This window comes from Pinus tabuliformis, chromosome 5_1, assembly GCF_031772625.1.
Source record: "Pinus tabuliformis cultivar Carrire ecotype Pingquan chromosome 5_1, CPIR1, whole genome shotgun sequence".
In the NCBI taxonomy this organism is placed as follows: domain Eukaryota; kingdom Viridiplantae; phylum Streptophyta; class Pinopsida; order Pinales; family Pinaceae; genus Pinus; species Pinus tabuliformis.
The window spans coordinates 944,964,252-944,977,591 of record NC_142305.1 but is presented as its reverse complement, the minus strand read 5'-3'; the positions used below and the strand labels follow the sequence as shown (position 1 = coordinate 944,977,591).

Genomic DNA, 13,340 nt, shown 5'->3' with positions numbered 1-13,340 from the left:
ATAGACAGCTGGTAGGGTGACGATATTCGCTGGCACTTGTCCTCAGGAGATGCTGGGGTATGACAGGACAGTTTGCTAGGAGATTGGTGGATTGGAGGAGCGCAGAGTTTCCTATCAGGCAAGGGAGATGGCAGTGCATCCATCTTTGGGACTACCCATTGTTGAGGTGCAAACGGATGTAGTGGCAGCGAGGCGAGTTGCAACATTTTCAGGCAGAAACCCTCTCCAAGAGTACATAGATGGGGCTTGCAGCATGGTTTGCCCATTTTTTCCCATTAGAGGGAGAGAGGTAGGATTTCTTGGACATGTTTTCATTGTCCAGGTAGAGCATCAGGGGTTGAGCATGGACTAGTTTCAACATAGCAGACATATCCCTTGCACAGGTGTCCATGCATGGGATTGGCGAGAGATCATGAGCTGGTATCCTTTTGATGGAGTATCATTTTTAGTCAGGAGCATTGTATTGCAGGAGCCCTCAAAGGTGAGGGATATCACACGCTTCAGTTGGCAGCATGATGTAGGCTGGCCATTGATCAGTATTTCAACACAACATCAACATGATGAGATTGGCCTTAGTTTATGCCAAGGTGGTATTAGAGCCAAGTTGGATTGGTAAGAGGTGATGAGTTGGTACGCAGTGGATGGAGCAACATTCACAGTTGGAGTTATAGCACAACAAGAGCTGTGGAGCATTGATGCTCCTTGGTGGCATTGGTATCCAGGAGGATTTGTTGATGACAGGTTCCGTCGGAGATTGGTTTGGGATCTAGGCATCGAGGGGTCCGTTCATGGTGGGTTGACACAGGAGCAGAGCATCACCTAGTGGTTTGTACGGGATCTTGGCACTGGGTCTCAGTTGTGTCCGGCCACCGTATTAGTCTATAGATTTGGATTGCTTGAGGGCAAGCAATCTTGGGGTGGGAGGACTGTCATGTCCCCATTTTTATTCTTCTTCATAGTATAACCAAGGTGGATTTCCAAGGCAAGAGATGGCCAGGTTATTGGAGCGGGTTTATGTCATCAACGGTCCCGATGGAGTTTTTAGGAGTTTTTATGGGATTTGATGGCATTTGCTTGGCATATTCCATCATCCGCATAGTTTGCCTTTCGTTCCGTTGCATTTCGACAACTTTTAGAAATCAACATTATTATTGGGCATAACTTAATTAATTATGCTCGAGGTGGCATTCCGAGGAGATTAATTGATGGAACACCTCAGTGTAATAGCTTGTTGGAACCGGAATGAGAAGATCTACAGGATGGGATGCTGAGAAGAGACTTCCAGTGGCCGAAGAGAGTATGGTGGGTGATTTTCCATTTTCCTTAGTTAAAAATGACTTTAATTAGTCATTTAATTAAGGAAAAATAATTAATTGGAGAAAAAGGGCCAAAAGTGACTTAAGTGAAATAAAATAAAATTAAAGGTCACTTAAGATAAAGTCAATGGAGGAGCTTCTAGAATAATAATAAAATAATAAAATAAGATGCTTCTAGAGGCTTGGAGATCTATCCATCAGATCTATAAAAGGGGAGGAAGAGATCATTTGGAGACATCTTGGATCTTGGATTTGTGTTTATTTTTTGTGGAGAGGTTTGAGAACGTGGTTCTCTACTTCAACAGTAGCCCCAAGACAGAAACCCTCTGGTGATTCAGTGAGAGTGTGCGAGCACCCATCTCTTCCCTTGGTGGATCCATTCAAGGTTCACAAGTTGCAGTTTATTATCTTCAGTTTGTTTGGAGGCCGATTGTGGCATTATTGTAGAACTATTTGAGGCCAGATTATCTCAGCTACATGGGTTGTATGTGAACGTAAACCCCAGTTATCTAATATAATAAAGATGAGAGTTTTCTTGTTCATTGTGTTATGAGATTGCATGCTCTATTTGTCTTTAATTTTTACATGGCAATCTTCTATTTTAGAATGAAATTTTTATCTGGAGTCTTTCTGTTTTAAGAATTTGAGCTTGTTCCATTTTTTTTTCATTTGGGACATTACAAAAGGTTGCTATATCATTTTGGAAGGATGACAGGGTTTTAGCCCTGGCCGAGTGCCTAGATCTGGTGTCATTGATCTTCATGTTTTGTTTTAATGATTGCTTGATGATACAAAGCTAAGTTGCAGGAAACGTGGGGGGAGGGGTCGTTTCAGGCAGGAAACGGAAACGAAACTGGGAAACGCGTACGGTACGGCCTGGAAACGCGTTTCCGACCGTACTGCCACGTTTCCCGAAACAGAAACGTGGCAGTACGGCCGAAAACGCGTTTCCAGGCCGTACAAGCCACGTTTCCCAGTTGTAATGTGTTGTTTTTAATTTTTTTTTTTTAATTTGTTTTTAAATTTTTTTTAGGTTTCCGGTAAATTCTAGAAGCCTATTCTAAAGTTATAAAAGAGCAGTTTGTCTCATTCTCTCATCACACTATTCAGCAAGTCGTTTCTCTTGGAGACTGGCAGTTGTTTCAGCTAGGGTGTTTTGAGCAGTGAGCAAAGTAGATTTCAGCAGCAGGAGAAAGAGATTTCAGCAGCAAGAGAGAGATTTCAGCAGCAAGAGAAAGAGATTTCAGTAGCAGCAGATTTGGCTCAGCTACAACGATATTTCTCTTCTCTTTTCTGGCATTTCGGGGTAGTTTCAGCCACAAAATTAATTTGGGTAAGCCACATTCATTTTTTTAGTTTCTTCTTACTATTTCTTCAATTTTTCTAGGGTTTAAGCAGCCAAAAATATGAAAAACGTTTTTTATTTATAGATTTGTTTTTTAAATTTATTTTTGCAGCAGATTTGGCTCAGCTACAGCCAAATTTCTCCTCTTTTTTGGCATTTTAGGGTAGTTTCAGCCACAAAAAATTAATTTGGGTAAGCCACATTCATTTCTTAGTTTTTTCTTACTATTGCTTCAATTTTTCTAGGGTTTATACAGCCAAAAATATGAAAAACGTTTTTATTATTTAACTTTTTTATTTACAGATTTGTTTTTTTAATTTATTTTTGCAGCAATGGCTTCCAGCCAAAGTGCAGCTGCAAGTTCAAGCCCTAGGGCCAACCCAAGGGCTGAATATTATCCTCTTTGGAGGCATGTGATGAAGCTTCAAAGATGTGGAGGTGGTGGCTCATGGGAATGGCGATGCAATCTTTGCAATAATACGTACAAGGGCTCCTACCCAAGAGTGAAGGCGCATCTATTGCATGGAGGAGGACAGGGGATTTCAGGTTGCACAAAAACATCAGATCCGTTGGCAAGGAGGGCATATCAAAGAGAGCAAGATGAGGCGGATGGTACTAAGAGAAAGCATGATGAGCTTACTCAAGCTCCATCTAACATTGAGCCAAGGATTGTAGTTGAAGCAAGAAAGAGGAGAGCTGGTCACACTCAACAACATGAACAACCAACACCCAAAAATACCAGAGGCCCAGGGGCATCCCCTTCAGTTCAGGATAGCAGAATTGCTAGATTGGTGAATGTGCAAGCAAGAGAAGAAACTGATTCCAGAGTGGCTAGGTGCATTTATGCATGTGGTATCCCATTCATTGTTGTTCGCTCTCCTTACTGGCAAGATATGATAAGGGCAGTTAACAAAGCTCCTCAAGGGTACAAGGGGCCCAACTATGAGAAAGTCAGAACCCAGCTTCTCAAAAATGAGAAGGACCTTGTGGAGGACATTTTAGCTCCAATTCGTTCTTCCTGGAGTAGCTCTGGGGTTACCATAGTCTCAGATGGTTGGACAGATATGAGGCGCAGACCATTGATAAATATCATTGCCACTTCCCCCAAAGGAGCAATGTTTATCAAGGCAGAAGACTGCTCAGGAGAGGTGAAAGATGCACAGTACATTGCTGATGTTATTATAAAGGCTATTGAACAAATAGAGCCTAACAAGGTGGTGCAAGTTATCACGGATAATGCACCGGTTTTCAAAGCTGCAGGTTTAATTATTGAGGGGAGGTATGACCACATCTTTTGGACACCATGCATTGTCCATAATCTGAATCTGATCTTAGAGGAGATCGACAACAAAGTTTCCTGGATAAAGGAACTCACAGGGGAAGCAAGGGAGATTATCAAATTCATCACCAACCACCACCAGTCTCAAGCCATATTTCGAGAGTACTCCAATTTGGAGTTGTTAAAAGTTGCTGAGACAAGATATGCCTCAAACTTCGTGATGTTGCGCCGCCTTGTTGAGGTTAAGCATGCATTAGTTTCTATGGTGGTGAGTCAACTTTGGATTGAGTGGAGACAAGCAGATTCAGAGCGGGGATCTATGGTGCGTAGATTGTGCCTTGATGAGGATTGGTGGAGCAAGGTAGATTTCTTGCTAAAGTTCACAACCCCTGCATTTGAGCTTCTCCGGAGTGCTGACACTGACCAACCTTTCTTGGGAAAGGTATATGATGACATGGATTCCATGGTTGAGAAAACTATGGAAATCATTTTGCAGGAGTCTCCACAACTTTTGTTTGTTGATGATCATTTTGCTGGTTTGATCAAGAAAATCATTGTTGATAGGTGGAACAATTTCAATACACCATTGCACACTTTAGCACATGCTTTGAACCCCAAATTTTATGATGAGGAGCTTATTGCTAAAAGCAATGGGAAGAGGAAGGCACCCCATAGGAATAGAGAGGTGGCTACTGGGGTGAAAAAAGCCCTTATGAGAATGTTTCCTTCTCATCTACATAGGGAGGTAAAGGAGGAATTTGCCAGTTTTGCTGCAGGAATAGATGATTATGCAGATATATCATCTTTGGAGGAGAGAAGCACCATGAATCCAATTAAGTGGTGGATTTGTCATGGAGCAAATGGTGTACATTTGCAAAACCTTGCCATTCATATTCCTTCACAAGTGGCAAGCTCTTCATCAGCAGAAAGGAATTGGAGCACTTATGGTTTTATTCATTCTGTGAAGCGCAATAGGTTGGGCTCACAGAAAGCAGAGGATCTTGTTTATGTGCACTCCAACCTTCGCCTTGCATCTCGTAGGGGTCCAAAATACAACAGTGGTTCTTCTAAAGAATGGGATGTGGATGCAGAAAATCCTTATTTGGATCTCTCTCTTGCTGCCCTGAATATTGAGGTCGAATCTGGAAGTGGAATTGGTGCATCATCTTCTTCAGCACTACCATCCACTGTTGAGCATTGTGCTGCTTCTATTTTTGATGAGGATTGTTATGATGAGGATTAGTCTTTTGTGACTTGTCTCTATAGTTCTTGCAGCCTTATAGTCTTTATTGTACTTGCAGCCTCATATACTAATATAAATAAAGGCTGATTTTGGATTTTCCTATATTTTTATTTTCATTATGTGATCATTCATGACTCATGAGTAAATGTGATGTAAATTTAATCTTAATGTTTAAATGTAATAAATTATAATCATATAATGTAAATGTATCATTAATGCTTTATGATTGCACATATATATAATAATAATTTTTAAATATTTTTAATATATATATATATATATATATATTCGCGTTTCCCCGTTTCCAAAATTTGGGGAGGTCGCGTTTCGTATTGCTTCCCGTTTCGGAAACTCGTTTCCGTTTCCCCGTTTCGTGCAACTTAGATACAAAGATAAAAGAACATAAAGAAGATAATAAGTACACAATAATAATACAAGTAATTATCAAACATAAGAAAATCTTGCCGCCTTTCTGATTTTCTAATAGACACTGCTGCCTCTCCTTATTAGTCAACCCACAACCTCTTTCTTGCGTGCTCATGCAGACGATAACTAAACCTTCGATTTGGCGTCTCCTGTCAGCACTCATTTCCATCTGCTACTATTGTCAACCTTGGGCCGATCTCTTTGCGGTGCTCGTGTCACAGTAGCCTCTGCCTCGACACCTTGCTCGTCACTGTAGCCACTCCCTATGAATTGACCTTTTGAAAATTGAGCCATCGGATCTTACACCCTGTACGCTGCCTGCAAGCTGTGGAAGCTTGTCGGCTCAAGCCACATTACGAGCCCCCTCGTGTACGAATAACTGCAGTCAAATGTTGTGATTGGTGGCAGGGCTTGATTTTTGTCAGCCTTGTTTGCCACTTCCCCTTTTTTTTATCTTTTTTATTTTTTATAAATCATCTATTAAAATAACTACTCCCCTTCTTTAATTTTTTTTTTTTTAGAGGCAACTGGACCATATGGCTGAGTTCTTTGGCCTCTTTAAAAGAATTTACGCATCGTACGATCGCGACCAAACCTGGCCATGGCAATCTAGTATGAACCTGGCAACTGTATTCAGAGATCAACTTTTTTCTGAGTTTACGCTCTAATACCATGTTAGTTTTTCTTACCCTAACAAACCAGCAATTTGTTTTGAGCAACTTTACTTCTACTGAATAAAAGCACCAACTAGGGTATTAACCAAAATAAATACAACAAAAGAAAATTCACCAATCTCAATCACAAAAAATGACACAAGAAATTCTACCCAATTAGAGTTCTTTATTAAGTTTTGAACTTACTTTGGCTCCCTTGTCCAATAGAGGAATTACATACAACACTAGATCTGATCTAGCTGATCAAACCCTCCTTGGCTGATTTGGATCTCCTTGCTGCCCCTTCCTCGGACCCAACACACTCACTTAGATGCCTCTCTCAATCTTGTGTTATTGTATGGTTTGTCTTCTCCTTCTCCCTAGCCTTGTTTTTATAACTTTACATTGAGCTAAATCCCTAACCCTAATTTCCAAAGTGCAAAGCTATTGTGCAAAGGGATGAATTGTGCAAAGCTAGGCTAATTGAACATATTTAAATGCATACCTTAAAAAATTAATTTCTCAAATGACAAGGGTTGCAAGGAGGCATCCTATGCTAGTAATGGAAATTCATATTACCCATGAAGCCACAAGCGAGCTGCTGAACAACTGTGTGAAAGATATTGGACCCATAGCGCAGCATGGTGTCAAGGATGAACTCTATTTTCTGGCAGCTGTAAACACTGTGCTCCATAATGTATAGCATCATTTGGATTCACACAACTATTTTGAATATCTTCTGGGGCCTTTTCTTTCAGATAATAAACATATTGTTTGGAATCCAACCTCATAGCATGACCGTATCTTCTCCATCATATCTTCGGCCCTGTATCGATTTGTCACTTCACCTCATCTCGGTTTATGCAGTCCATGCATGACATATCATTTTTCTTTCATTTGGACAGCCTTTGATATCAATAACAACCATTTTCAACAATCCTGCAATGAAATTTAGACCATTTATCTAGTTTGGTGGAGCCAAGGTCAGTCGTTTGCAGCCCTTAACTACTTTTTTACTTTCATCTCAGTGATAAGTTAACAATTGTTTGTCTGCAAGAGTGGGATCTAGATGCACTATTTGCAACTCTTGTGATTTTTTGGGGTCTCGATTGACTTTTCTCCCTCGATGCAATGTGATTGCTTGATCTTATTTAAGGGGGTGTTTCCAGGCTGTTCATGGTGCTTTTCATTCTCTGACTCCCAATTGGGCCTCCTCCTATGAAGCATTATGAGCCATTGATTTGGTTCTAGCGGAAGCAACTTGTCGCGTTGGCTATCCATGGTACTTTGGAGTTCACCCTCAATGAAATTATGCTATTGGCCGATATCACCATGTTCATGCAAGAAAGTGATCACAAGGGGTCCAGGGGTTTCTAGAGTGAGGCCAAAGGGGAAATTTGAGGCATCTTGGGAAGGTGGGAAAACACAAAACTTCTCCTTAGACAAATAACTTTCAGAGGTTGTTGAGTGCAACTAAACAAAAGTTTGGTAGGGTTCTCCAGAGTAACAACAGGAAGATAGCAGAGAAAGTGAAGAATCAGGGAGGACCAAACTCATTTTAAGCTGCAATGTAATTTTTTGTGAAATAAAGACTGGTTGAACAACTTAGGAGATTTAATTATGTGCACATGCAATTATCCCTATATTTTTGATGTGGACATCCTCGTTAGTCTAGTATATGTTACAAAGGATTTTTCTCCTGTATATTGATTCTTGATGATGAAGGGGGGATATAATCAAAAAATTGTTCAAAGTTTTCTGTATCCCTTTTCCAGATTACTTGAATCATAAAAAAGGGAAGCTTAAGTGAATATAAGGATGAGTTTAATCAAGCTAATCTACTACCCTTTCATAAAAGACAAGAAGAACACATACGATCAATTATCATATTGTTCTCTTATGTGTCTGTGTCACTAATGAGATGCTTGAAACATTTGATGTAACTAAAGCATACTTGTATTTCTTTGTAATTCATTCTATTTCATTCGTTGAAATTTATTACATTTTTGTTAATATTTAGTTGAGTTGTCCTTCATTATAATGTACTGAGTATGTGTGAATTTTTCTTGGTAGGGTATGTGTGAACAAGCTGTAAATGCTTTTAAGGTTATGGAAACAGAGGGGATAGAGCCCAATCTTTTAATGCTTAACTTATTGATAAATGCATTTGGAGTGGCTAAAAGACATTTGGAGGCATTTTCTGTGTTTGAGTACATGAAAAGAAGGGTATGTATTGCTCCCTCTTTAGCTTTTCTTTTAGTTCGCATGTCTAGTTTATGATCACGGTATCATGATCCTTTTGTTTCTTTCTCATATATGTTCGCACTTTATCATTTTTAAGTATTTACCTATGCACTTTGTTCTTGTTCAATGAAAATTCGCATTCCTTGTGTCTAGGTGTGTTTTCATGCCCTTGTTTGTAGTTCTGCACGATGAGAGTTTTTACTATCTTGTTCTTCTGGGTTTTCCTTGTAAAGATATCTTTTACATGGAAAATGAGTTGGAATGCTTTTAGATATAGGAAGGCTGTTTCAAGCCCATTCAACTTGTTTACTATAATCCTTCGTGGTTGAAGGGTGTGAGACCTGATGTTGTTACGTATACAACCCTAATGAAAGCACTTATCAAGGCAAGAAAGTTTGATCGGGTATGTGTTTCTTTCTTTATTCTTCATTATTTTGGAATTGAAAATGTTTTGAAGTGATATATTGTTCGGGTTTATTTTATTTTTAATTTATTACTTGTTTAAATGTTTCAAGTTTCAGGAATAGCATTGTCTTTATTTTTAGTCAAATGTATAGTCTTCATAGTAGGGTGGAACAATGCATATACTGTATAGAAACCTTTTTGTGCATAATTTCATATAGGGTGTTCTAAAATAATAAAAGATTGTTTTATCGAATAAATTGTGAGGATCTTAGATTTTTTAATTTGCAAGTTTGAAGAAGAGGCTCCCTAGAAGCAGCATTTGGAACGGAAATGATTACAATGCTTTTTTATTGTAATTTCTTAGTTATATAGTTTACAATAAATGTTGTTATCCTCACCACCTGGGTTCAATTCCTGCATATCACATGTTCGAGTTCATGATGAGTATATCCTTATAATGGCTTGGATCATTGTTGTCTAAGAGTCCCTCGAGGACTGAAACATCTATAATCCTCATATGGAATATAAAGGTATACCGTATTTTACAAGGGAAAAAAACAGATAGTTTACATTGCTATTGTAATTTTATTGGGCACAATTGCATTCTCCCATTTTCTATTTGAGAATACGACTCACTAGAGTTGACCAATTATTTCGGGACTTTCTTTTGAAAATCAACAGCCATAGGATGTTTAGAGGACACGATAAAGTACAATTTTTGTCAAGAGGTGCATTTTACAACCCGGTAAGAGATAAATGTGTAACGTGGGTAACACTCATGTTATTATGTCGGCCCAAAAATTTAATAAACATAATAAATAACAACAAAAACAAAAAAATGAATTTAGATATACCAGCCTAGATCCATCTTAATGTCGATTCTATAAAGTGTCAAGAGGGATCAAATCTTTTGTTGTGCAAACCTTTCCTAAATTTCTTGCATTATCAAAAATGTTTGCACCTCAAAGGATTTCATCCCTCTTTGTGCTTGATAGATTGGGGTTAAGATGGATATTGGTTGGTTTCTATATCAATCACCAAGCTCTAGATTGCATAGATTAGAAGCTAAAACAATTTATATTGCCAAAAAACCTAAAGCAAACTATGTTTCCAAAGATTTTAATGTTTTGCATAGGTTAATGTAGTTGTTTTTACAATGGGACCAGAAATGGAAGGATTGCAAATCTCTATTTGTGAATCCTTTGGGAATGACAAGAAAGTCACAAAGTATGCATAAAGGCTTAAAGAGTTTATTGCAACCTTATGTGGCATTATTATATTGTTAGTCCCTATGAAGAATGACATTAATAGATGCACTACATTCATTATGTTGCTGCTTGATTTTGAGGTTGAATATGCGTTCTTAATTGCATCAATGATAGCATTATAGCATCTCAAAGAAAGAAATTAAGTGGCATGAGACTAACTATATGACTAGGGAACAAAAGGCTTAATTGGTCAATTGTAGCATGCTCGCCTTGAAGTAAAGAAAAGCACTTATTTTATCTCTAGGTTAGCTTCACATTTTGAAAGTCCACAATAAAAGAAATCCCACAACATATATGGTATGGCCTCTATGCTTCCTCTATAAAAGGAACTAGATTAGACGAATAAGGATACTATACATCTTACAACAACTTTGTAGATTAAAGGACCAAAGAATGATGAATAAAGACAACATAATATATTGTGATTGTTGGAAGGATAACAACTTGCAATAAATACTTGTTGGATGAGTTGAAGGCACTAGGCAAAGGTGAAGAAAGTAGTCCATAGAACAGAGCACCAAAGTAGTTACTCAACCAGTGTTACGAAAATTACAATTCAATCATGAAACAATCACATTGTTAAGATATTTACTGCTGGGAAATTTTATAGCCAGTAAAAATTGCCAATACAATTGGGGGAATTGTGATATAATCATGGGACATGTGAAAAATTCACTGGGTTGTAGTGAAAGGCGCTTTAAGACATAGTTTTTGGTTTTTTTCAACTCATTTTGCAAATAGAGAGAAGAGTTTCAAGAGAAAAGGAGGAGGAAGACTGATTTTGCTTGAGCCAAGGAGTGTTGAGTTTTCTAGGGCACAAGCTAGAAATAATTTTCTTCCACATATAACTACTTCCAATGATCAGTTAGCATTAATTTCACATAGCATTTATCCAATATCATTAAGTAGTTAGAAGAAAATTTCAACCAATAAACATGAAAGAGCAATAAAGAAAACCATGAGACAATGGGACAAGAGACACAAAAATTAGGCTTGAGGCCAGGGCAAAACCCACAAGGAGAAAACCCAAAAATATTTCCTTATGAGAGAGAGAGTTCAATGTTCATCAATACATTAGAAATAGCAACATCAAGATAATAGCCAAACCAAAAACCAAGAACAAGATGAAATCGCAATCCCTCCTTCTGAAATTCGACCCTCCTTTTCTGCCTCCGCTGGATTAGAGATAACCAAGACGCAAATCAATGTCCAAATGAGGAGAAGTGATATCTTATTTATAGCCTTTCAAAGGGGGGTCGAATGGGTGCCTCTTAGGGGCCCAACTGACTTGAAAAAAAGGACGCTGACTTAAGTAATTGAAGAGGAAAAAACCTAAAAAAATTCAAATTTTCCAATTTCTTCATGATGAAAATATCGACCATGGCTACCATATTTCCAACACTTCCTCTTAGCTAGGGAGGTACTTTTCAATCTCTCTCTCAAGATCAATCTCGCCTACCAATCCATAGGTCTCACAACCACAACTTATGGGAGAGATCACAAGTACAAGTCTCTCTCTCTATCAAGATCAACCTTCTCGACCAATCCATAGGTCTTGTTGACCACTATCGGTCAACCGCCCATAGCAGTACACCCCCTTTTTCTTTGCAAAAAGGCTAGCGCTTGATTGACATGTCCGTGCCATTCTTCAATCATCGACAGCTTGATCAATTTATGTTGTAAACCCAGTCTGCATGTATAAATTGTAAATAATCATAGCAGATATGAGTCATGTCTGTAAATTGCCTAGGTGGACCTAATTTTCTAAGTGATAATCTACGTCCCGGAAGGTTTTTCGTCTCACCGATCCATGATCGGCAGAGTTTTCCTTCAGCCTAACCCCAAAGCCGGGATGGATTTTGTCACTAAAATCTTAGGAGAATCCTAGTGTGTTAATCTGCTAGATTATAGTTGTGTCGCAGAACTGGGTGGTTTATGAGGGTCTATGTTAAATGGGTTTTTTCCCCTTAAGATGTAAAATTGTAAAAGTCATGATGTAAAGTGTCTTGAGGGTTGGAAAATGTTTTAAATCCCCTCATGAGTCCTAAGTCCTAGGTCCTAGGTGATTTTTCCAAAGGCTAAGTTCGAGGATCCATTTTAAAATGAATTAAAAAAATTAAAAAATTTAAAAAAAAAAATAAATAACTGAAAATTTAAAACACATAATAAAATAATAAAATAAATAAAAAATAAAAATAAAAAATTATAAAATAAAGCAAAAACCCTAAAAATAATAAAATAATAATATTTTGAGTAAATAAATGCAGAATTTCATTTTTTAATGAATTAACGAATTCGACGGATGAGATTAAGAGATGTCTTGATTCTCATCGACGGTCGAGATCATTTCGACATGGATCACTCGAACTAGCCGTTGGGATCTTTTCCTTTAAATAGGGTGCTAGGGGTCATTTGAGAAGAGATTGGATCTGTCAGTCTTGTGCTGAAGAAGCTCTCTTGTAGTTCATTTTTCTTGTGCAATAAAGAAGACTTTGGGGTTAAAAATATTGCTGGTGTTACTCTTCTGAAAATGCTGTAAGATTGTTCTATTTGTTCTGCATAATTTTATTTTCAGCCATTAATGATAGCTTAATGAAGATTGATCTAGGCACAGGTATCTTGTCTGATCTTTGAGGTTTGAATGATAGTTTAGATCCTGAAATATAGTGGCAGGTATCTCCATTTGATCGGGGTTTCACTATTGTTTTCTCCTTCTATGTTGATGGTTGATTTTAAGCTGTGCAGGAAATCCTTTTTTAGATTACCAGGCGTTAGGGGAAGTTCTCGGCTGAACCAGCCAACTCCCGAGTTGTGTTTTCTGAAAGAGCCCAGCCAGTTCTTTATCCCGGGCTTATCATTCGAAATATTTTTTTTTTGTGAATGCATGCAGGGCTTTCTGAAGCGTTTTACATTTAAATTAAATTCTGATAATATTACTGTGATTATTGATAAATTTGGCTACTAAAGAGCCTTAGATCTGTAAATATTGTAAATTTTTTGCTGGGTTTAGGGTTTTACTTTAAAACTTTGCATATATCTGCCGGGTTTTCGTTTTCTATTTGCAGGTTACTGGCCTGAGATAAGATCTGGAGGAAAATTTATTTTTGGCAGGGTCTCTGTTCTGGTTGTTCAAGGGTTCTAAATACTGTTGCCTTCAGATC

At 38.1% G+C, this 13,340-nt stretch overlaps 1 protein-coding gene across 6 annotated transcripts in view; it reads left to right on the top strand.

Moving 5' to 3' along the window:
* Positions 1 to 13,340, top strand: part of LOC149167893 (Pentatricopeptide repeat (PPR-like) superfamily protein) — a 333,744-nt gene that overhangs the window by 72,866 nt on the left and 247,538 nt on the right. For all 6 annotated transcript variants that reach the window (XR_016260978.1, XR_016260977.1, XR_016260976.1 and 3 more), the window contains exons 2-3: positions 8,336 to 8,488; positions 8,838 to 8,909. Coding sequence is in view for 3 of the 6 variants with exons in the window: in XM_089433233.1 (XP_089289359.1) it covers positions 8,336 to 8,488; positions 8,838 to 8,909 (225 nt within the window). In the remaining 3 variants the exon portion in view is untranslated. The remainder of the gene's footprint in view (positions 1 to 8,335; positions 8,489 to 8,837; positions 8,910 to 13,340) is intronic.